The sequence below is a fragment of the Phragmites australis genome, chromosome 21 (assembly GCF_958298935.1).
Source record: "Phragmites australis chromosome 21, lpPhrAust1.1, whole genome shotgun sequence".
NCBI lineage: Eukaryota > Viridiplantae > Streptophyta > Magnoliopsida > Poales > Poaceae > Phragmites > Phragmites australis.
In genome coordinates, this window is record NC_084941.1 from 1599973 (window position 1) to 1623618 (window position 23646).

Below are 23646 nucleotides of genomic sequence, written 5' to 3' on the forward strand. Positions count from 1 at the left end.
ATACCATTCTGTATCACTTTTTCAATGACATATTAAAAGATGGATGTGCATCAATAGAATACCGGAGTCTCATTGGGTTTTTTCATTAATAAACTAAAATGAGCTTAGACCGACCGGTAACTTTGTACTTCATTCGGTCATAAATACATGTCGTTTTGGATCAGACACAGTCTCAAATATATAGTTTTAACTATTATTTTCTATTAAAATATATTTATAAAATTTATTGAATTTGTGATATTATGAAATCATTTTCAAGATAAATCTACGTATGATTTTAAGATTTTCAAACTAAATAGTTTTAAAGCTATTATTAGTTAAAGTTTTAAAAGTTTGATCAGTTTTCTTCTAAAATAACATATATTTACGACAGGAGGGAATAACTGGCTGCATGATGGATCCTGCAAAACAATTACGTGGGCTTGTCGGTTGCATATACACTGGATCAATAAATTGTCAGTCTAAAAAATGAAGTTCGGTACAAAAAGTTGCTTGCAATGATACGGAGATTAATGTCCATGTATTGCACGTAACCGACCTCCGATCCGTTCCTGTACTGGTTTCTGGTTGTGCCATCCTCCAGATCGAATCCCCATCCAACGTCAAAGAGCTGTACATTTCGATCTGAACGAGATTATTTCTGCACGAATTATATATTGGCCGGTAACATACATGGCATACCTTCCGAGATGTGATTCTATATTGGTATACGCTCGTGAACCGACGCCTTCCATTCCTCCACGATTCGCTCGGTGGCCATGTGAGTATGCGACCTCGCTCTAACGCGGGCACGTCGGGTGCAGCGATCATCGATGCCGGACGATTGCTCGTCCCCATCTGCCTGCCTATAAATACCGTACCCCGGCAATGTGTCCTCTCCCTCGCACCATCAAAACACAAACAAGGCAAGCTCCAAGTGTACTAGCTAGCTCATATAGCCAAGGTCCTAGCTAGTATACGAGGATGACCGCGCTCTCCTCCAATGCCGTTGCACTCGTCGCACTCTTCTCCGTGCTTGTCACGTACGGCGCTCGCGCCCAGCAGGAGAACTATAGCACCTCCGTCGCCAACTCCTACTACTCCGGCTGGCTCCCGGCCAAGGCCACCTGGTACGGCGCGCCCAACGGCGCCGGCCCCGACGACAACGGTAAGGATCCGCATTTCCATCTCTGATCTCTCTCTCTCTCTCTCTCTCTCTCTCTCTCTCTCTCTCTCGCATATGCTGCGCTGCTGCTTTTTTCATCTGGGCAATGTGACTCATCGCATGACATGTCTGTTGCTGAATCTTTGCTAGGTGGTGCGTGCGGGTTCAAGCACACCAATCAGTACCCGTTCTCGTCCATGACGTCCTGCGGCAACGAGCCCATCTTCAAGGACGGCAAGGGCTGCGGCTCATGCTACCAGGTGCGTGAGCCGATTTCATCATGGCGCCGACTAAACCATGTCAAGCAGCCGTTGGTGCCAATCATTTTATTTGACTAGCGCATCAACCTGTGCGACTGCACAGGCTAGAAATTTAGCTTACAACTGAATTCTAGATATTTGTGTTAATAATGGTTGTATGCTAAGATACATCAGCTATTTATATTTAAATATTAGGATGTAAAATATAATGTAATTTTTGTTTATAATATTGGAATCATGTTTATTATTTGTGAATAGATCTAATTTATAATTTTCATTTTATGTGTTATGCAAATTGATTTTTATTTGTTTCTTGATTTTTTGAAATTATTATTATTTTTAATGTCGTCACCGAATCCCATATTATTTTTTGAAATACATTATAAATTCTTTGATATTATTTTTATGTGAGAATCCGTAATATGTTTGCGTTCTGTTGTTTTAATTTTGTAATGTTTGATTATACGCATATTTAATTGGCATATTTTAATTGATTTAGAAAAGTGTATTGATTGCTAACGTAACTAAGTTGGAGTTTGCTAACGTAACTTTATTGGACAAAGGGTATCTATAAAAAAAAAGAAAGGAAAAGCAAGGTAAGAAGTAGTCTTGGAGTTGGACTTTATGATTTATTTTTTAATCTTTTGTGTTTTTTTATTGTTGATCTATGGTTACAGTTAGTCAATCAATCAATTCGACGGTCGGATGTTTTGCTTTTTTATGAGAATTTTTAGGATTTTCCTAAGATTAATATGGAGGCACCAAAAGGAGCCTCCAATTAGTAAATATACTAGCGTATCAACCTGTGCGACTGCACAGGCTAGAAATTTAGCTTACAACTGAATTCTAGATATTTGTGTTAATAATGGTTGTATGCTAAGATACATCAGCTATTTATATTTAAATATTAGGATGTAAAATATAATGTAATTTTTGTTTATAATATTGGAATCATGTTTATTATTTGTGAATAGATCTAATTTATAATTTTCATTTTATGTGTTATGCAAATTGATTTTTATTTGTTTCTTGATTTTTTGAAATTATTATTATTTTTAATGTCGTCACCTAATCCCATATTATTTTTTGAAATACATTATAAATTCTTTGATATTATTTTTATGTGAGAATCCGTAATATGTTTGCGTTCTGTTGTTTTAATTTTGTAATGTTTGATTATACGCATATTTAATTGGCATATTTTAATTGATTTAGAAAAGTGTATTGATTGCTAACGTAACTAAGTTGGAGTTTGCTAACGTAACCTTATTGGACAAAGGGTATCTATAAAAAAAAGAAAGGAAAAGCAAGATAAGAAGTAGTCTTGGAGTTGGACTCTATGATTTATTTTTTAATCTTTTGTGTTTTTTTATTGTTGATCTATGGTTACAGTTAGTCAATCAATCAATTCGACGGTCGGATGTTTTACTTTTTTATGAGAATTTTTAGGATTTTCCTAAGATTAATATGGAGGCACCAAAAAAAAGCCTCCAATTAGTAAATATAAGATAAGATAAGATAAGATTGGTCAAAGCTACCAGCAGCGTCCGTAGCGCTTAAATTTCTAATCACGATGGTACTATATATTAGTGTTAGGCAGCAGTACGTGCATCTGTTGACCATCTGCTTGGCTTTTCCAGGTACGATGCCTTAAGAGAAATCACCCTGCCTGCTCCGGCCAGGCGAAGACGGTCATGATCACCGACATGAACTACTACCCGGTCGCCAAGTACCACTTCGACCTCAGCGGCACGGCCTTCGGCGCCATGGCCCTGCCCGGCCTCAACGACAGGCTCCGCCACGCCGGCATCATCGACATGCAGTTCAGGAGGTCCGTGTCAATATTTCTGACACATTTACCATCCTGAACAGAAATTAAGTTCAAAACTCAAACGACAATTGAAATTAACCCGTCGGCCATTGCTGCAGAGTGCCGTGCAACTTCCCGGGCCTGACTATCAACTTCCACGTGGAGCATGGCTCCAACCCCATGTACTTGGCGGTGCTCGTCGAGTACGGGAACAAGGACGGCAACGTGGTGCAGATGGATCTCATGGAGGCCAACTCCGGCTACTGGGCGCCGATGCGCGAGTCGTGGGGATCCATCTGGAGGATGGACTCCAACCACCCGCTCAAGGGGCCCTTCTCACTGCGCATCCGCAGTGACTCCGGCCAGACGCTGGTGGCCAACAACGTCATCCCGGCCAACTGGAGGCCCGACACCGACTACCGCTCCTTCATCCAGTTCAAGTAATTGCTCCGGTATGATCCAGCGAGTCAACGATTGGCCACATGCTCTCTTCAGTCATCCGAGATCATCGGCTCAATTTAATAGTTGCAAATTGCAAATGGATTCAGGGGTTTTAACTAGTATGTGTACTTGAAGATGTGTGGGAAATGGAGGGGAGGCAATATTCTATATATGTCCTCTCCCGCCCGCTGTCACTATGCCATTACCCGTGTGCATGTAACCAAACCAAGGCTAGCTACAGGTTTGTATGAAGTGTATGCTACTATTTAATCAGCATGCTTTATCATCCTCTTGCCTGTGCATTCTGGCTTATTCAGTGATCAGTACCCATGCATGCAGCCCGGCTCTTCCATTCTCTGTATACCATTCGATCTATGATCAGTACCGGCACATGAGCACCACGTATTGTAGAAGTATTACTGTATAATTATGTACTAACAACTAACGATGCCAGGCCTCCATGGCCCATAAATGGATTTGAGTTTTTAATCACCTGATTCAGATCAGTGTTTTAGTATTTGTTTGGTAAGACTCTAGCTCCTAGCTCCACTTTTTAAACATCTATTTTAGTCTAAAATGATAGCAAGAGGGTTTCGAACACTCCTAATACACTTTCAGCTAGCTCTAAATCTATAAATTCTTAGAGCTAAAAATATCCGGTCCTAAAAAAAATTTAAGCTAAAGCTCTAACATACAGGCTCTAGGTGGGTCTATAGCTGACTCGAAATGCACCTCTTTTCAGAGCACAGTTAAACAACCATTGGAGGACTGGTTAACGATTAGCCTTTTCCTCTCCCTGATATTGTACCAACAGATTTGGCTCTGCTGAAAAAAGCTCATCATGGTTCTCACTGCGATCACAGTGATAAATGCGTCGATCGAAAGCAAATGATACTGCAAATCTCCCAACAAAAGTCTCTTTCCCGCCAAAGGTTTGCGCAACCGATTCCATAACCGTCAGTGTTAGAAGTAATCATGGATGGATCTTACTTTTATGTGAGAGCGAGACACCCGAGATTTTGCCGCTATAAAATTTTGGTACTACTACTACTAAATTACTACTGGTATCTTACGGTCCTACAGGATTCCCTCCGTGATTACTGCCGTTAAATCCTAAATTAAACATGGCTGACTGCAATTAATAGAAGCTTCGATCAACAGACGACTTCGCTTGTGTTGGTAAATGATTTTACTAACCATGATCACGTGATGTGTGCTGTAGAGAAATTTAGAGCTTCTCTATTCTGAACATTGTGTAGCCATGATCGAGAACGGATCTATGGTTCACGGTGAAATTTCGCTGACACGTTGCGCCACTTCATGAGCCATGATTCTCGCAGACCACCCCAACCATATTCCTTTCATTTTGTTCCCTTCCCGATTCTCTTTCCCGTTCCCATTCTTTTTATTTACTCTTATCTTCAATAGCTTCTCTTCGAGGAGAATCGTGTCCTAAAGGGAATGACTCTGAGAATCCCGTTATGAAGTGAAACCGTTGGAGTGCTGAAGGGAACAAGAATACCTTTACAACGGGAATCTACCCTGCGAAGAAAAACCCTTGAAAATGGCCTTTAGTAGTATCTCTAGTCGCAAATAAGCACTGTTTTGGTTATTGGCATATAGTCCAAAACATAATGTTGACAGCAATATCCATTTTAGTACCTTCGTAAAAGCCAATAAATATTACGAAAGTATCCTCGATATAGATGTAGTCATATCGTTTTAATAAGACCAATTTAGTTATTCAAAATGCTTGTCGCTGAAGGTTATAACTTAAAAGTTTTGGTTATTATTACTGGATAAAACTTATTTTTATTAGAAGCACTGTTTTTCAAGAGGGAGAAACATGTTTGATTACACGGTCACCGTTTTTATTAGGAGGTATTTATTGATTAAAGTTCTGAAGACTACTATACAGAGAGTATTAAAAGAAATAATTTTTGAAGGTTTGCCATATTTTAGCGGTAGTGGTAATAGAGCTCTTCACTAAACACAGGTGACTACGTAGTTATAAATTACATGCTTTATGATAGTTTATGATTTTTTTTCCTATTTTCCTCTCTGTGTGTTGCTGGTTTTATATGTCAAAATATTGTAATAATTAACTGTTAGATATATGCTTGATGCAAAAATTCGGATACTTTTATCTATTATAAAAAATGTATATTTCTCCTGAAACTACTGAAGGTACTCGTGTTTCCTCGTACGTTTTTGCCTGAGCGAAGGCAAAAACCACTATGCACTCCACCAATGAAATTGCTTTCCATCCAGCAATTTTCACTTGCATTTTCTTCTACTGACTAGCAACTGCATACATGTTTTGCATATGTGAAATCAATTTAGAAATATATAAAAGATAAATATTAGACGTCTAAGTGTAGAAAACAAATAATGGGTGATTGAATATATTTTTAAATTATAAAAAATAAATAATATAAGATTAAATATATTTTTAGAATATATGAAAAGCAAATTTTGAACGTCTAAGTATAGAAGATAAATAATAATAGATTAAATGTATTTTTAAAAGTAGTAACGAGTTTAACTTTGAAAGGTGATTGTTTGATTAACTATGATAAGCAATAAAGATAGATCGAATATGTTATAACTCGTCCCGATGAGGCTAAAAAAAGATAAACTCCAGATACGCAGATGTCGCCTTTCAGCCATTCAGTCTCCACGGTTTTATCTCTTCTTGCCGGAGCAGTGATGAGCCGAGTAGAGCGACGAAGCAACTTGACTTGAGCCGCCGCATGTGCGGGCGAAAAGCCGGACGCCGACGTCGCCGTCGCGTCTGCACGTGAGGTGCGGGCCACCGCGAGAACAACCGCTCCGGCCCCCGGGCCGCTCTCCTCCTTGCTCAAAAATCAAAACACCCGTACTCGGCACGCGAAGGCGCCGCTCTCGCACCGGATTTTCAGGACCCACTCGCCCCTACGCCGATGCGCACGTCTGCCGGCCGGCCCATCTTGAAGTGAGTGAACTGAGCTTTCAGCGGTCTACGCCTCGCGCTTTGTCCTCCGGCGTCGCCGCCGGGCAAGCTGTTGCGCCGCGACGAGTGTTCGTCGCGCGCGCGCGCGCGCGCGGGCTTCTGTGCTATACGGGTTCCGGCGTGCCGCGGCATGGCACTCAGAGCGGAGCCTCGCAACAGCCGTGTACGTCGTGTGTGATTTGACGTTTTTCAGTTGCAGGATTGGCCTCGCAACAGGGTGTGGGCACGGCTGACTTGGCAGTAATATATGGTACGTGCTCCATGATATCGTGCTCCATGGTATCGTGCCGAGCGAATGATCAAGTTCCGCACGTACGTTCAATGATTTGATCCGGCCGGAGAGCCAGATTCGGGGTCTGTTTTCAGGTGTTGGATCGTGCTGGCTCTAGCTAAGCTTCATTCGTCAGTGGGTAGACGGAATGCTTGAACAACTGAAAAAAGAAAATGCAGATTGGTCGAGAGTTCTAGGATCAGAACAAAAAGAACTAGTAAAAACAAAAAGGGAGTGCAGTCTGCAAGCTGAAGAGGATCAGTCGGCGAGGTTCAGATATTGGCATCGCTTACAAGCTTAAGCAAGCGCTTGTACACAAGTTCACGTGGCAGATATGTGTGGTCAAGAGAACAAACGGGGAGTGGACTACGGCAGCGAACGCCGTGGCGTGCTCGGTCACGGAGCCCGTGATTTTCCCCGGTTATTAGGGATGGTGATGTGATGTGCTCGTTGATCTGATCATATCTGGTTCGGGAAATTCAGCCCGGCTCACATGCATGGACGATGGATCCACTGCTGGAGAACGGGGACGTCAAATTGACCCCCGGGAGAGCGAGCAAAAATAGCAGTTGCTATCGCAATTGACTTGCTGAGGACTGATGGTTGATGAGACCGGTTTATTGGGCTTCACCGGAACCACTCAAGCAGGCCTCGTTCAAAGATGAAAGCGGCGACGGATCGGCTCCCCATCGGCGTTGTATTCGGAGGCCGTGGGCGCGGCGGGTTCTGAAATGTTGTTGGATACCCAGGCCCAGCGGTCTCCATGTAGATTTATGCCTCATTGGCTGAAGAAAGAAGATTCAGTTTAGACTTGAGTGGTTCAGAGTTATCTAACGAGCAAATGCTGCAATGCTTTCGTCATTTCCCATGTTGGAATGAACCTGAAACAACAAGCAATATGGTGACGCCGTTGGCTATGGTTTCAATGGCAAGATGATTGGCCATGGAATGGCTTCTCAGTCCCCTGTGATCAAGTGGGTGTAGACCTTTTCAATGCCTCGACAGTAGTCACAGTTGGTATGGTGAAAATGCCTCCTTCTGGCACTCAAGTTGGATAAATGGACAAACTCCCAAGCATCATCTGGAAAAAATTCATAGTGAAACAGGGGCTTTTGCAGCACAGATGGCTCGGTTACATCAGCCAAATACAAACCAAATAAGAGCTACTTTAAATCACACATCTTTGAGCCTTGCTAGGGGCCATCTACTCTAACCAGATTGTCAAGACCATATAGTATGATGTTGGACAAGTAATAGTACATACATGGCAAAGAGAGCGTACAAAATCTAATTTGTTGGGTAGATAAGCAAATTCAACATGATCTCAGTTTGGAAGGCAAGAGTTGAACCGAAATGCAAAATCCTCTCCAGGGTGCTCTTGCAAAACAATATCTTCACCGCGAATAACCTTGCTCAAAGAGGTTGGCCGAGCCAACAAACCTGTCGTCTTTATGATTAAGAAGATGAAACACCCGTACACTTAACCAAAGACTATGTGTTTACCTATCAGATCTGAGCTCAGCTGTCTCTATGGTTGCAACTACCAATCTTGCCACTGCTGGAGAATGGGGACGTCAAATTGACTACCGGGAGAGCGAGCAAATATAGCAGTTGCTATCGCAATTGACTTGTTGAGGACTGATGGTTGATGAGAACGGTTTATTGGGCTTCACCGGAACCACTCAAGCAGGCAGCGTTCAAAGATGAAAGTGGCGACGGATCGGCTCCCCATCGGCATTGTATTCGTGGCCGTGGGCGCGGCGGGTTCTGAAATGTTGTTGGATACCCAGGCCCAGCGGTCTCCATGTAGATTTATGCCTCATTGGCTGAAGAAAGAAGGTTCAGTTTAGACTTGAGTTGTTCAGAGTTATCTAACGAGCAAATGCTGCAATGCTTTCGTGATTTCCCATGTTGGAATGAACCTGAAACAACAAGCAATATGGTGACGCAAATGAACATGCACAATAGAAAGCAAAATAGCCTTAAGCAAGCAAAATGGTAAATCAGCAGCACCTGAAGTCTGTCCGGTGATTGGCATCGTGAACATAATAAAGGAGAATTCTATGATGATGCCGTTGGCTGATTCACATGGATGCAGCAACGACAGCACGGTCGACGACCGGCGGTAGGTATCGTGTCTGTCTCCCGTGCATAGTTAAGGACCGAACAAAACCTCCCCGCGGCGCCGCGCTGTCGTCAATTCTGGACTCGAGCAGAGCAGATGGTGTTGTCCGGGGTTGGCGCGGTGCTGCCCAACTAGGATCCACGGCACACGGCAGCCTTCGACGACTTGCACAGCTCCGGAGCCGTCGGATGAACGCCGGGGAGGTCTGAGTATCTGACGGGGAAGACGGCTGTGGCGAGCATGGTCTTGTCGCCGTTGCCGGTACGTGAGGCGCACAACGCGGGGCAGCGGTCCACGCCGACTCAAGTGTGAAGCTCGGAATTTGTCAGTCGCAGGCTCGCAGCTGGCGATGCCTGCCGGGGGTGGTCGGTGTTTTATTTACCGCCGGGGGCGATCCTAAATGAAATACCGACCAACCCTGATCTCAGGGATCCGTCGGATCAGACTTGTGCGGGCATGCAAAAGGGCTTCGTCACGAGACCGTCTCTCACCGATGTTATTCATTCTTACTATTGATCCTTTGCAGAGAATGATATCCTTGGCTGCATAGGGCATCCTTAAGCCTATTCTTCCACGTTTTGCAAAATTCAGATGTTCCTTGTATGCTGATGCTGCTGCAATCTTTGCTAACCCAGATAGAGAAGAGCTTCTCGTATTGCAAAACCTGCTAAAGACTTTTGGTGAATGTCAGGTCTTATCACAAACCTATCTAAAACCGAAATATATATGATTCGATGCAATGAGCTACTTATGGATCACATAATGCATGGCTTCCTCGTGAAGGTTGGCTCATTACCATGCAAATATTTAGATCTTCCACTACATACGAGACGTATAAGACGAGTTGATGTTTAGCCGCTCATTGACAAAATTGGCTACAGGCTCCCTAGATGGTAAAAGTGTGTTCTCAAGAGAATTGATAGGATTCGTAGAGCTTTTCTTTGGAGAGGAGAAGACTCAGACAAAGTCTCGGGAGGACACTGCCTCGTCAATTGTCCTATAGTGGCAAAACCCAAAGAATTGGCTGGGCTTGGCATATTGGAGATGCAGTGCTTTGTGAGAGCTCTTAGGCTTCGTTGGCTATGGTTTCAATGGCAAGATGATCGGCCGTGGAATGGCTTCCCAGTCCCATGTGATCAAGTGAGCATAGACCTTTTCAATGTCTTGGTAGTAGTCACAGTCGGTAATAGTGAAAAGGCCTCCTTCTAGCATTCAAATTGGATAAATAGACAAGCTTCGAAGAACATTGCGCCACTCATATATGCAGCATCCTCCAAGAAAAATTTCATGGTGAAACAGGGGCTTTTGCAGCATAGATGGCTCGGTTGCATCGGCCAAATACAAACTGAATAAGAGCTACTCCAAATCATACATCTTTGGGCCTTGCTGGGGGGGGGGGGGGGGAGGATTACTCCAACAAAATTGTCAAGACCATATAGTATGGCGTTGGATAAGTAATGGTACATACACAGCAAAGCACGTACAAAATCCGATTTGTTGGGCAGATAAGCAAATTCAACATGATCTCAGTTTGCAAGGCAAGAGTTGAACCGAAATGCAAAGTCTTCTCCTGGGTGCTCTTGCAAAACAATATCCTCACCGCGGATAACCTTGCTCAAAGAGGTTGGTCAGGCCAACAAACCTGTCGTCTTTGTGATCAAGAAGATGAAACATTCGTGCACTTAACTAAAGACTGTGTGTTTACCAATCAGGTCTGGGCTCAGCTAGCTCTATGGTTGCAACTACAAATCCTATCATAGTTCTCTGCCTTTAGAACCACAAAGGGTTGGTGGACTGCAGCATCACGCCGAATCGACGCACAACTTCGAAGATCTTTTGACGGGCTGGTCATTAGCTTTTGGTAGAGCATTTGAAAGGAAAAGAACAACAGAACGTTCCAAAATATCGAATGTGATACTATCCAAGTCGCCGAGCAGATCAAGCAATATTGTGAGCTCTACCATAGCGCCATGCTTGGTTGACTGTTGTTGTTTTTGTTTTGCTTAGTGGTACAGGGGTCGCCCTCTAGCTTGCGAGCGATGTTAAGGACAGTCTTTGTAGTTCCCCTGCTCATGAACTCTTTGTTTTTCTTGTCCAAGACTTTACTCCTTCTCTAATACAATAGGAAAACATCATGCCGTCCTTTCTAAAAAAAGACTTGTGCGGGCATGATTAACGTGGATAGTTTAAATGGATTTGTCAGGTAGCGAGACCCTTTTCGTCTTCGTCACTACAGTGTTGTTCTGCTTCAGCTCCACATTGCCATTGAAGCTCATCTCCGTCGCGCACGCCTGGAACACAGGCCATTTGTGCCCCCATCTGGCAGTGTCAATTCGACCTTGTAGTCCGCCTGCCCCAAATGCAGCAGCAATGGGTCCAACTTGTCCGTATTGTTCATCACCACGAGCATGCGCACATTGTCCGCCTGACTGTCAAACTCTTCCATTTGGCCCTGAAGCTCCCTTCCACCAGAACGAATTGCGCTCACGTGCGGCACCCGTCCTTGCGTACAAGCGTCCCATTCCATTCCATCCCAACTCCCAACCGCGTCCATGGTGTCAATGAAGATGATCATTTGCGCCTTCTCCTAGGTGAGTTGGAACACATCAGGCACCATCCTGGTCTTAACCCAAGGCTAGATCGACGTTATTCAGGCGGATGAATGCCCACAAATGTGTGGCGCTCACCTTCATGGCGTCCTTAGTGAGCAAGGTCTTGTCCGGTGCTCGACGGGCCGACGCAGGGCGCTCCACGCTAACATGATAGTATAGCTCGGACCCGTTGCTTCTTTGCGTGCCAATATCGATAAAGGCTACGCTCTCAGCTTCCTAGTGGCAGCAACACCGTCGGACACACATAGGGAGGTGTGCGCTCAGGAGAGAGAGATGTGCGCTCGGGAGGTGACACGAGGGTACCACAGGGGCGGGGAAGTGCTGATGCCAGAAAGGGAAAGTGAAAGGGAAAGGGAGACTACTTATGCTATAATCGGAATGCTCCATCAACCTATCTGATCATGCACGTGCATCTTTGCGCGCGCGGCTTAGCAAGGTCCCTTCCTTCCTCATGTTGCTCATCCGCTTGCCATTCCAACAGTGAGCTCCGATAAGCCATGACGCCATACAAGAATGTAGCGGCTAGCAGCCACAGGTCTCCTCCTACAGCTGAGCTTCATATTGTGTTGGTGAAAGAAAATATATCTTCCACAAACAAAGTACGGCGAGAGCCAACTTACTAGAGTGGCTCAAGCTTGAAGAAGAAGTGGAGAGAGAAAATATCTAGTGTGACGAAAAATCTGCTGCCCCTGGCACTGTGTGTCCATGGTCAGTATTTATATTATCTTTTCAAAGTGTAAGTGCACAAGCATACCCTCTGATATCATCATCTAATCATGGCGGTAATAGTGGAACAAGTGGCTACAATGCCTGGTCGGTCGTCGACTGTGACGCCGACCCTATCCAGTGTGTCAGACTGGCCACCGATTAGACTGACATTAAATATCAGTCACTTTGTGGTAGGTAGATGATGATATTGGAAGGTGATGGATTTGAAGGCACACCGGATTGTCTGGTGTTCACAGAGACTGTGAGTGGAGTCTCAACGACTAGTTTCTGAGTTTGTACTCACCGGATGATTCGGTGTTAGTACTACTGTTCTCACCGGATCATCCGGTGTTAACAGATTTTCAGAGCCGTTGGAAAAACGGCTAGTTGGAACATTTGAGACTATAAATACCCCCCCCCCCAACTAAGTTATTTGAACGTGTGACATACTGCTGGAGTCCAGGGAACCTCATACACAATTGAGAAGACATCTAAGCTACCAAAGTGTTTAAAGTGATCATCCAAAGCGATTAAGCATAAGATTAGAGAGTGATTAGTGCTTATAGGCCTAGAAAGAGTTGTATCTAAGTGCTGCAACTTTGAGAGGAGATCAAGGAGTGATCCTAACTTGTACCAAGAGGTATGTTGGTACTTTGGAGTCTTGGTGACTCGTCAGCAAGCTTTTTGACCCTTTTACTTGGTGTGGGGCAGCGGCTAGACACATGCACGGGGATGTGAAGACCCTTGCCTTGGTGGCTCAAGTTCCGAAGTGATCACGGTGGCAAGTGATCAGAAGAGAGGCTAGTGTTGAGATCTTGACTTTGGTGGTTTGGTGGCTCATCGTTCTTAGACTTTGTCTTGGTAACTTGGTAGCTCAAGAACCGTGATCGAAAGAGACTTGGCAATCGGGAGCATATCCTTTATGGAGCTTCAACGTGTACTAGGGGTGGCATTTATGTTATCGATACTTGTGTCGAGTTTGTCTCTCTACCTTATTTACGTTTCCGTATTTACATACTTGCAATTTACTTTGCTAGAGTAGATTGCAATCCTTTTAAGTGGTAGAGTAGACACACTAGATAAATCTAGATTATATTTAGATAAAAATTGAGATAGTTATCTTGTGAAACTTTTGGAGTCAAAAAGTTTTTAAGTGTTCTAATTCACCCTCCCCCCTCTTAGGACATCACTGTTCCTCACAACGGCGTAACTATTGGTGAAAGAAAATATGTCTTTCACGAACAAAGTACGGCAAGAGCCAACTCACTGGAGTGGCTCAAGCTAGAGGAGAAGTGGAGAGAAAAAGAATGTCTAGAGTGACAAAAAATCTGCTACCCCTGGCACCATGTGCCCATGGTTAGTATTATATTGTATTTTTGAGTGTAAGTGTACAAGCATACCCTTTGATAACATCATCTAACCATAGCAGTAACAATGATGACAAGTGGCTGCAATGCTTGGTCGGTCACCGACTGCGGCGTCGGCCTTGTCTAGCGTGTCAGACTGGCCACCGATTAGATCAACATTAAATATCGATCACTTCGTGGCAGGCAGATGGTAGCTGGTGAGTCCCCTTTCTTGCTGATCTTTCTGGAGGGGGCCAATCGCCTCCCGAAGGCTCCCAGAGTCAATGGCCTCCGAGGGTCTGCAGGCTCCCGAGGCCCGGGTCTCCGTAGAGAGACCGGTGCCTAGGGGATCCAGAGGAGCTCTAAAGTCGGGTGGCCCTTGGACTCAGGGTGGCAGAGCCTAGGGTGTCGAGGGTCCTTGATGACGACCCCCTAATATATGGAGCCTCTACTTTGTTCCGGCGTCCACCCACCTCCCCCCCCCCCCCGGAACACCAAGAGCGCCAGCCCGTCATCCAGTAATCTGTTCTGAAGGTAGAGGTTCGTTGGTCATGCTCGACATCTCGTCGCCCACGAGTAGCATGTGCATGCATCTTGCGATGGAGGTCATGAAGGTGTTGTTCTGTCGTCAAGCCAAGTAAGGATTGTCATCCGGTTCAAGATCAAAATTTCAAATTCTCGGCGCGGCCCGAGTTTCCACCGTTCGTCACTTGGTTGTCGGTGTAAAACTGGGACCGTTTCTCCAATGAACACGAAGTTGCATGTTGATTTTCAAATTACCCAATTAAAGATAGATAGGCACCCATGACCTATAGTCAAGACTCTGATGCTATCTATCGTAACTATTGTGACCATTTTGGAAAAACATGGGTACGCTATGCATATGTTAGGTTTCTTTGGAATCTATTACACATCCTAACACGCCAAGAATCGGTGACTTCTCAGGCTATGAAGTTCCTGTAACTACTGTTTAATGTCGCTGACAGGTGGGCCTCCTCCCTTTGAATTTTTTTTTCTGTTACGCCCTTCCAGACCCTTCTGGTGATGTCCAGCTCCTGCCCTCTTTCTCGCGGTCAGCGGTGGCGGCGGTCGTGCACGCTAGGTGGCACGATGGCGCCTACGGGGGGCGGCTCCTTCACCGGATCCCCGTCTTCACGAGCCGCTTCCCGAACCGGAGCTCCTGCGCGCTTGTCTTCCTCCACGCCGGCCGAGCACCACCTCCACCTCGCCGACGACCTCCAGGCAGCGAGCTCTCCTCGACCCCGACCAAGCCACCGTGAGCTTCGCCATCCTCTCCTGAGCGTTGCGCACCTCTTCCCTCCCTCCTTCCCTCGCCACAGCGACCTACCACCGTCGACCCGAGTGCCACCGCAGTCCATGGCCGCCACCGAGCTAGACACCGTCGTGCATGTAGCTATCGATGGTTCAAATGGAACCCCCATGTTGACTGAAGCTCATGGTCCCGCTACCCGGTCGAGCTCTGCCATTGTTCGCCGTCGGCGACCGGTCAAACCTCGGGCAAACCACCATCCCTCACCCCCACCGTACCAGTAGGTCCTGGACCCACGGATCCGGACGGTAGCTAGGTGGATCCGAGTACAAAAGGCAATTTAGGGTATTTTGATTTTTAGAAAATTCCAGAAAATACCAAAAGGAATATTAGTTGTATTGATAAATAAGATGAAATAATCTAAAATGCAAATAAAAATATCTAAAGCTCAAAAAAAAATATGAAACTAATTTTGTTAGATTTGTATTATTGTCGTCTATATGTTAAAATTATGTGCATGCATGAAAGTGATATTGTTTTCCCTATAATTAACTAAATTGTTAAAAATATTGATAAATTCATAAATAAATACTAAGATGTTTAAATTGGTTAGCCTAATTTTATTAATCTTCTTTTGTCATCTTTATGCAATAAAAATGCACAACGGGCACAGCGTAGGTGCGCCGCCATCCGGCAGGTTTGCAACGCAGTGAAGAGACTCGTTGCTGCCTCCAAAACGTGGATGAAATGCTTTGTGCACAAGTGGAACTTGGTGCTGCCAGTGTTAGCAGAATTTTGAATTTAAGTCGAACTGCCCGTGCCAAATAATTTTGATTTCCTATCCCTTTCTGCTCAACTTTTATAAAGGTATAAGAACAATACGGAGAAAAAAAATTTATTGACGAGAGTGGGATTTGAACCCACGCCCTTTCGGACCAGAACCTTAATCTGGCGCCTTAGACCAACTCGGCCATCTCGTCGTTGCGTCAGTTGTGGGGGTCATATATTTATATTTCCTAATGAAATCCTACACTCCGATTACCAATATCCTCAAACGAGCAGAACTTTGCGCTGCAAATTCAACACAAATTTACATAACGACTGAATTTGATAGTGAATAAAATATAGTATTTGTAGTACTTTTTTTAAGGGTACAAAGGAACATGCTTGCGCATAAGCATACTAAAAAGAATTAGAAGATCTGAGGCCTCCAGTACACGAGGACACGTAGTAGCACTGAACGTGCACTATCCCAATTTAACTTGGGCTCAACCAAGCACAGATGAGCACCTGCGTCGAGCGGAGCTTGAACACAGGCAAGCATCGTCGCAAACTATGCGACTTGCCAAATGAGCTATGGCTCACTCTAGTATTTGTAGTACCCTGGTATGTATGTATTTATGCACGCCAATTTTCCAAGGCAAACACCTGCGGTCGTTAATTTTCCTAGCAAAGTTTAGTATGACATATACATATGCACATCACACTTACACATCTACCGGTGCGTCTTCTATCATACATTTACAAAATAAATCGTTAAAAACATTTGCGCGTGTATAAATTGTGAGTGTCAAAATTTAAACCTACTAAATAGACTTGTATCCTCGTGCCACCTCCAGCATACTAAGAGCTGGTTCCAATCAGAGCCGGACCCAGCCAACCAAAAATCGAGGGGAGTTCTGTTAGCTACAGTAACACTAGAGCTACAGTAAAAACGTCTATAATTCTCCAACAACTTTCTTTTGAGAGAAATCGTGAAGGGAAAGGAGAGAGAATCACGTCCTGAAGGAAATAACCTTGATAATTCATTTGTGACGGAAACCGTAAAGAAAAATCGTTTGAGTGCTGAAGGAAAAAAAAAATCTATCATAAAGGAATTCTGAGTCTCGAAGAGAAACCTTGGAGATGGTCTAACAGCCTACTATGTGTACATTACTTGGGCATGCAAGATGCACGTCTGGATCACACGAGGAGTTGATTCATCATACTCAGCAGCACGGATCGGAGCACCGTATGCTCTAGCTTTTGTTCACCTGATATGCATGAGTAGCTTTTCTCTGCTGCACCCACAGGCTACAGCTCACTGCAGCTAGATCTCAGATTAAATTTGAGGCCGGTATATATACGTCACAGCACAGCCCCTTTGCCTTTTGGGACGATTAGACTCTTAATCGAACATTAAGGTGGGACCAATACGCCAAACCAGTAATATGGAGTGGACAAATTAAGTTATCTAAAATTTGATATTTTGATGTGATGTTTCTACATAAAAGATATTTATGCGGAGAAGAGATTGTTATCTTGTTATATGGTAATGATGTAACACCTAACCTAGGCTGTAAGTTCTAGAGATGACCATAGGGGACACTATGTAATTTGATATGTTGGTCTAACAGGAAGAACCGGTTAATATTTTTCATTTGCGATGTCGTCTACTTCAAGGATTACATGTATTTAGGGAAAATTGAGCTGGAAAAACTTATATTTATGAATGAAATATAAATCTAAGATAGAGTGTTATACATCCATTCTTATGATGTTGGGCCTTGCCACTATCTTGCGCAAAACTCATGTGCTGCTGACACCGGCGGCATGGTAGATGGATTGAGACAACGCTGGTTGATCACTACCCACCGCGTGAGCTGTTAATAGAGGACGTTGTGGCCTCTTAATGACTTACGCACGATGTTGCATGGCCCGTTCTATGGGCCTGGACTATTAGCAAACCTAAACTTAAGATGTCCGCTTAGTTTTTTTCTTCAAATTATTGCTCTTGATTTTTCGTCACCTATTGAATGTTACTGCATCGTAGTGTATATTCGCAGAACATCCAGAAACATAATAATTAATCATCATTGATTTCCTGTTACTATGTTCCAAAAATAGGCTAGCAGGGTGCAATGGAAAGGTGTGATAGTAGGCAGTAATATACAAATCATAGCTTGAAGGAGTGAAAATGATGCCAGTTGAATTATCTGCTAGCTGGCGCCTTGTGCTGATCTTTCAGGTTTGGTCGATACAACAAAAAAAGTACTAGTAAGCACGATTTAATTGAGCATCAACATGGAGATGAATAAGTAGTCTAATATAATGTGATGCATTTTGCAAGTATGTGTTTCCAAGAAATGGAACCTATCCTTGGAGGCATCAGGGTAGCTAAAACTTAACATTACATCAGAATGGACTTTGTGGACCAAATTGCTGGATGGAGGAGGAATTTAATTTGGAGATTAGTATGAGAGAATCTACGGTGTTAATACCACATTCGATTGGCTAGGGGCACATAATCTCTCACAGGTCAAATGCAATTTACCTTCTATTTGGCAAAATATTCCACCCACAAAATTAATTAATGATTAATCCCTCCCATTATTTATGTGAATTGGCATACGACAACTTATATTTTGCTTAATATTTTGACCAAAGAAATGTCTAATGTGTAAAATTGTAGCTCCTAGGAACTAATCTTATTTCGAGGAACTCAAGATTTGCCAAGTATTATGCCCAAACCTATTGATTTCGTATTCAATCTGACCAGTTATGCAAATGCATTTTCATTCTATCCCAGTGACATTTAGAGGTGGGACATATTCTTGGAGCAGTTATTTTCTGTTTATTTTGTGAATCTTCAGTTTTACAAGTGTCTTGAACTCCCTTTATTTTCCAACCCTGGCCTTGTGTGTATTTAAGTGCTCTGCTTAAGCAACTTTCTCACCTCCGATCCCACTTCTTTTCTCTCTTGCTCTTCCTTGGTGGATGCTTGTCACCTACTCCTTTAAAGTTCCCCACTCCCCACTCTCACACTTCTTCTACCTTTCTTTTTTTTTTTTTTGACGAAAACACACTTCTTCTACCTCTTTTCCACAAGATTATTTATCCTAGAAACCAAAAGCCATCACAGAGCAAGCAAAGGGAGAAAGGAAGAGAGGTTGAGGGCGAAAAGAAGCAAGCAGCTGCTCACTCATCAAGCATTGTAGTGCTTGCTCTGCGTTGGTCTTGTTGAGTTGTCTTTGTGCAGGAATTCTTGCTTGCTCGGTGATGGATAAGCACACCTGCAAGCTTTGCTTCCGGCGGTTCCATAATGGACGTGCGCTGGGCGGTCACATGCGCTCCCATGCCATGGCCGCGGGGGCAGCTGAGAACTCGCCGCCGCTGTCGCAGCAGCAGTCGCCGCCACTCTCGCTGGCATCCACTTCGTCGACCGAGATGGATGACAAGCCTACGCAGCGGAAGCCACTGGCGTCGTGCGTTTTACGCGAGAGCCCCAAGAAAAGCCGCAAGGTGGGCACCCCTGAATTCTCCGGCGGCGGGTTGGCCTGCGGCGAGTCGTCTGTTGTGCAGGACGGTGAGAGCGACACGGAGTCGTCCCCGCGCGGCAGCGCTCTGTTCGCCGTGAGCCGCCGGCGCTCGAAGCGGGCGCGCCGGCGCGTGCCACCACCGGCGGCGCCGGATCCCGAGCCGGCGAGCAGCGTGTCCGACGCGACGCCGGAGAAGGACGTGGCCATGTCGCTCGTGATGCTGTCTCGGGACTCGTGGACGCGATCCAGATCCGAGCCCGAGCCCGACCCCCACTGGCCCCCCGCGAGCTCGGAAGCCGAGCAGAACAACGACGACAACGTCGGCTTGTTCGACGACGCGGACGAGCAAGACCGGGACGTCGCCGGCGAGGCGATGGCCGCGCGCCCACGCAGCAGGCACCAGTGCGGTGTGTGCAAGAAGGTGTTCCGGTCGTACCAGGCGCTGGGCGGCCACCGAGCCAGCATCAAGAAAGGCAAGGGCGGGTGCGTGCCGGTGCCGGCACCCCCACCGTCCAGGGCTCACCGCGCCGACGCCCCGGTCATCCACGAGTGTACGTTCTGCTTCCGTGTGTTCGACTCCGGCCAGGCCCTGGGCGGCCACAAGCGCGCGCACATGCCGTCCGCCGGCGCGCCGGCCCCGTCTCCATCGACGCCAGCAAAATGCGGTGACAGCTCGGGGTCCATCGATCTCAACGTGCCGGCCGCAATGGACGACGACTTCGAGCTCTCCGCCGTGTACGAAGCAGAGTTCGGCAGCACCAGACATTGAGATCACCTGCTGATCCGATACCCACTGCCGATGCCAACTTCAGATCAGAAGATGTACTTACACAAGCTCAAGAATTGCAGCTCATCTGCTGCATGCAAGGACGGATTCGATCCTTCGAGGCAAGGGCTTGCGATCCATGCAAGAACCAGATGGAGAACAAGTTCAGCATTTTGTTTTCTTTCTTTCTTTTTTTTCTGTTACTCCTATTGAAACTGTCAGTAGTACTGAATTAGTTGAACAGCGCAACAGGATTCATTTCTAGTCCCCTGTATGGCTGTATCATACCTAATCAATCCATCACATCAATTTTCTCGTTGAAAACTCTGCATTTACCATGTTTGTTCTTAACCCGTCCCATTAAACTCTGTTTGCTTGAACCTACAGCACTAGTAACAGAGTAGTAACTTACCCTTCTCTCCTAGAATATGACTGTATTAACCTGCGACTGCAATTCAATCCTGTATTAATCGTAGTAACTCATAGCCCACTGTTACTTTCTCCCTACTCTTTTCTTCGTTAGCTTTCCAGCTGTTCGCCCCACTACGGTAGTACACGCATCACTCGGCTCATACCATACCAGACCATTTTTGTTCAGTATTTTCATTCATTGGCGGAGGCAAAATAGACAGTTATGGGGACTTATCTCCTTTTTCCTCTCACATCCCCCTTCTTGAAAAACTAGAATATCCGTGTCCCGATTTTCTCTAGTTCATCTGTACTTTTGAAAACTAGAATATGTTGAGATTACTTAAAATCTTTTAACATTAAGGATGTGTTTGATAGAGATTCAGATTCTCTTTTAAACGATTCGATTTTTTATTCTTTTTGAAATGTTTCTCTAGTAAATCAGAATTATTTCTAAAAATCATTTGGCTAGCTGGCTGAATTCAATCGGAATCACCTCACAGCCGATAGTATTTTCCAATATGAACACCTTTACGATGATATCCATCTAATGATGCCTTACTAATATGCTATTTTTGTTTTTTTTCTTTTAACACAAATAATATTTATTTGACTTTTTTTCTTAACACAAATAATATCTCTTTCACTTACCTCTCTTCTTATCTCTCTCTCCCTTATCCAACGGGCTCCCCTATCCATTCAACAGAGCAACGGTAGCCAGGCAGGTGGTGTGGTCATGGAGCGGCACTAAAGATGGTCAAGTGGGTCGGACCAAATGAGTCGACACGAGGCACGACCATTTTGGTCTAGCCCAGGCACGGCACGGCACGATGGTTAACAGACCGGGCCGGCATGGCACGATAACTTGACCCGTGCCTAGGTCGGAGCCGTGGCACGACGGGCCAGCACGACATGGCCCTTTTAACTGTTCATATTTTTTAGTATTTTATATAATTTATTTAGATCTAATAACATATAGGATATGTGATGCAATGGTACTGTGTTTGACTCTCAAGTAGAAGGTTGGATGTTCAATTCTGAGTGAAATCAAGTTTTTTTATTTTTTCAATTTTCCACGAGCTAACGGGTGAAAAGGCAAAAAAAAGTCATCGGACCATGCCTGAGCTAGAGTTGCGGCACGTGTGCCGGCACGGTGCGACCCGTTAGCCTAAACGGGTCGTGCCTCAATGAACCCGTACCGTACCAAATCAGACCGTCCATTTGGCCATCTCTAGCGGCACAGCGAGCACGGTGGCCACGCAGGCAGGCAGGCGCAGTCAGGCGAGAGGCGTACAGCCACGTAGGCGGGCGCGCGGGGCAAGATTGAAAATGAGGTGAGAGAAACGATTGAAATACCTCCCACCCGGTTTCACCGTTTCTGCCTAATTCAGTAAAACGCTTTGGCTAGAAACATTCTCCTCACCCCGTTTGGCACCTGACTCTTTTGAATCCTCCGAATCAATTTGGGCTGCCAAATTGGGCCTAAAATGAAACCGGGGCACGACTCTGAAAGATTATTGGAAGGTGAAAATAGAAATGTGGACTCACAGGGGTGGGGGAGGGACCTATTTATCCCAGTTCAGTATCGTTCAGGAAGCCATGAGCTGTGCCCCTGTGCCTTAGCATTAGGCTCCAACGAAACAGAGTCGAGAGACAAGCAGCCAGTTGACTACCTGACGAGCTTAGTTTAGGATGTGTTTATTTCAGGTTATTTCTAGTTTTTGTTACTATTAGAAGTTAGAAGTATAAATAAATAGGTTTGTTAAAAAATGATTTTTAGAAATTAAAGTCTGCTTCTGATAAAATGAATTAAAACAAAAAAAGCTAGTTGAAAGTAACTTTTCTGACAAGTAATGTATTTAGAGCTAAAAAATTATTATAAAATTCAACCGTTAAAATCCAAAAACAGCTTTTAAAAAACTAAAAAACAAGTTTTTTTTAGAAAAATCAGAAATAAAAACCTAAACAAACAGAACTGGGATGAGTCAGACACTTAGCTTCTCAACTATGCTCCAGCTTGCTTTGCTTGTTGCAGCAGCAGGCAGCTGTTTCTGTTTGCTTCCCTGCAAAAGGGCCAGAAGGCTCTCTGCTCCTGCTGTGCTCTGCTCTGCTCTGCTCGCACTAGTAATTTCTCGTTTCCACCGCCGCTACCGGTGCTGGCGCATGTGGGCTCCAGGTGGGGCACCTGGTCTCCCTGGCCCCCGCATGGCAGTGTCGGTGTGGGCGCGCTTGCAGGTGCTGGCTGCCTGGCTGTGGTTCCGTATTTGTCTGCGCTAGCCGTCGCTTCTTGTCCCGACTCCTGCCTCGGCGGTTGGCTCCCCGCCACTTTTGGTCTGGAGCCTAGCGACTCGGTCGGCTCTTTTCTTCTTGGTCCCCTCTCTCCTCCACGGCCTGTCCTCTTCGACTCCCATTTGCCTGAAGTAGGCCACCTCCGAGGTGAAACATGCCTGCTCCCATTTACTATGCCAGTAGTAGGTACGCGTATGTAATTTGTAGTTTTTTTTTGTTCTTTTCAAAAACATATTTTACAAATTGACTGAAAAAAATTATTCAAAAATAGATCTTTTTCACAACGTCACTACCTCTGGTGTCGCTGGTATTCTTCGCGGTATCATACTCTGTCACGTAGGATCCTCTCTCAGAGTCTATTGCTAACGTGGACCAGAACGACACTATTTTCTGGCGCCGTATGTAAATATCATGGCATCGTACTATGGACACTATAATCGTGCCTGCTTTTATCCGTGTGGTATCATTGACAATTTCCCACATCAGCCAGGAACTTTCAGCGCACTACCTACCTAGCATAAAATGGCGTCATGCACGCTAGCGTCATGCAATAGACCTACGGTGTTAAAGACAGTTGCACTATAAAATAGATCTATTTTTTAACAAAATTTAATAGAGGGTTCATTTATAAAATATGTTTTCAAAAAAAGCTAAAAAGTAAAAAGTTCACTATGCATAGAGGAGTGAGCATTACACTGAGTACGGTGTGTGGTGCTGAGGAGCCGAGTGGGTCCACCTGTCGGTGTCCATTCGTATAGGAGCTAAGAATCTTCTGCGTAAAGCGGCGGATCACCAGGAGTCAGCGAGGGAAGGGGACTTTCGTCGAGTCAGTGTCACTGTGTTCAGCTTAGTGGAGCGATCACTTGTTTGGCACAAAGACCCTCTTGCAATTGAAACAAGTGCTAG

The 23646-nt window shown here is 44.9% G+C and overlaps 2 protein-coding genes and 1 non-coding gene across 3 annotated transcripts; 2 read left to right on the plus strand and 1 right to left on the minus strand.

The window, feature by feature from the left end:
- Positions 1–864: 864 nt before the first annotated feature.
- On the plus strand, positions 865–3987 carry LOC133903358 (expansin-B6-like). Its single transcript, XM_062344697.1, has 4 exons — positions 865–1147; positions 1295–1404; positions 3045–3235; positions 3334–3987. Exons 1-4 carry the CDS (start codon positions 964–966, stop codon positions 3656–3658), a joined length of 810 nt encoding a protein of 269 aa, XP_062200681.1. The 5' UTR covers positions 865–963; the 3' UTR covers positions 3659–3987.
- An 11891-nt stretch (positions 3988–15878) lies between these two features.
- Positions 15879–15959, minus strand: TRNAL-AAG (transfer RNA leucine (anticodon AAG)). The gene has a single exon. It is a non-coding gene; the product is annotated as a tRNA-Leu (tRNA).
- A 2752-nt stretch (positions 15960–18711) lies between these two features.
- LOC133903618 (zinc finger protein ZAT9-like) lies at positions 18712–20356 on the plus strand. Its single transcript, XM_062345042.1, has one exon. It carries the CDS (start codon positions 19018–19020, stop codon positions 20044–20046), a length of 1029 nt encoding a protein of 342 aa, XP_062201026.1. The 5' UTR covers positions 18712–19017; the 3' UTR covers positions 20047–20356.
- The last annotated feature ends 3290 nt before the right edge of the window (positions 20357–23646 follow it).

Coding starts and splice junctions, on each gene's coding strand:
- LOC133903358 (XM_062344697.1), top strand. CDS start 964: ATGACCGCGCTCTCCTCCAATGCCGTTGCACTCGTCGCACTCTTCTCC. Junction 1,405..3,044: donor GCTGCGGCTCATGCTACCAG/GTGCGTGAGCCG, acceptor TGGCTTTTCCAG/GTACGATGCCTTAAGAGAAA. Junction 3,236..3,333: donor ATCGACATGCAGTTCAGGAG/GTCCGTGTCAAT, acceptor CCATTGCTGCAG/AGTGCCGTGCAACTTCCCGG.
- LOC133903618 (XM_062345042.1), top strand. CDS start 19,018: ATGGATAAGCACACCTGCAAGCTTTGCTTCCGGCGGTTCCATAATGGA.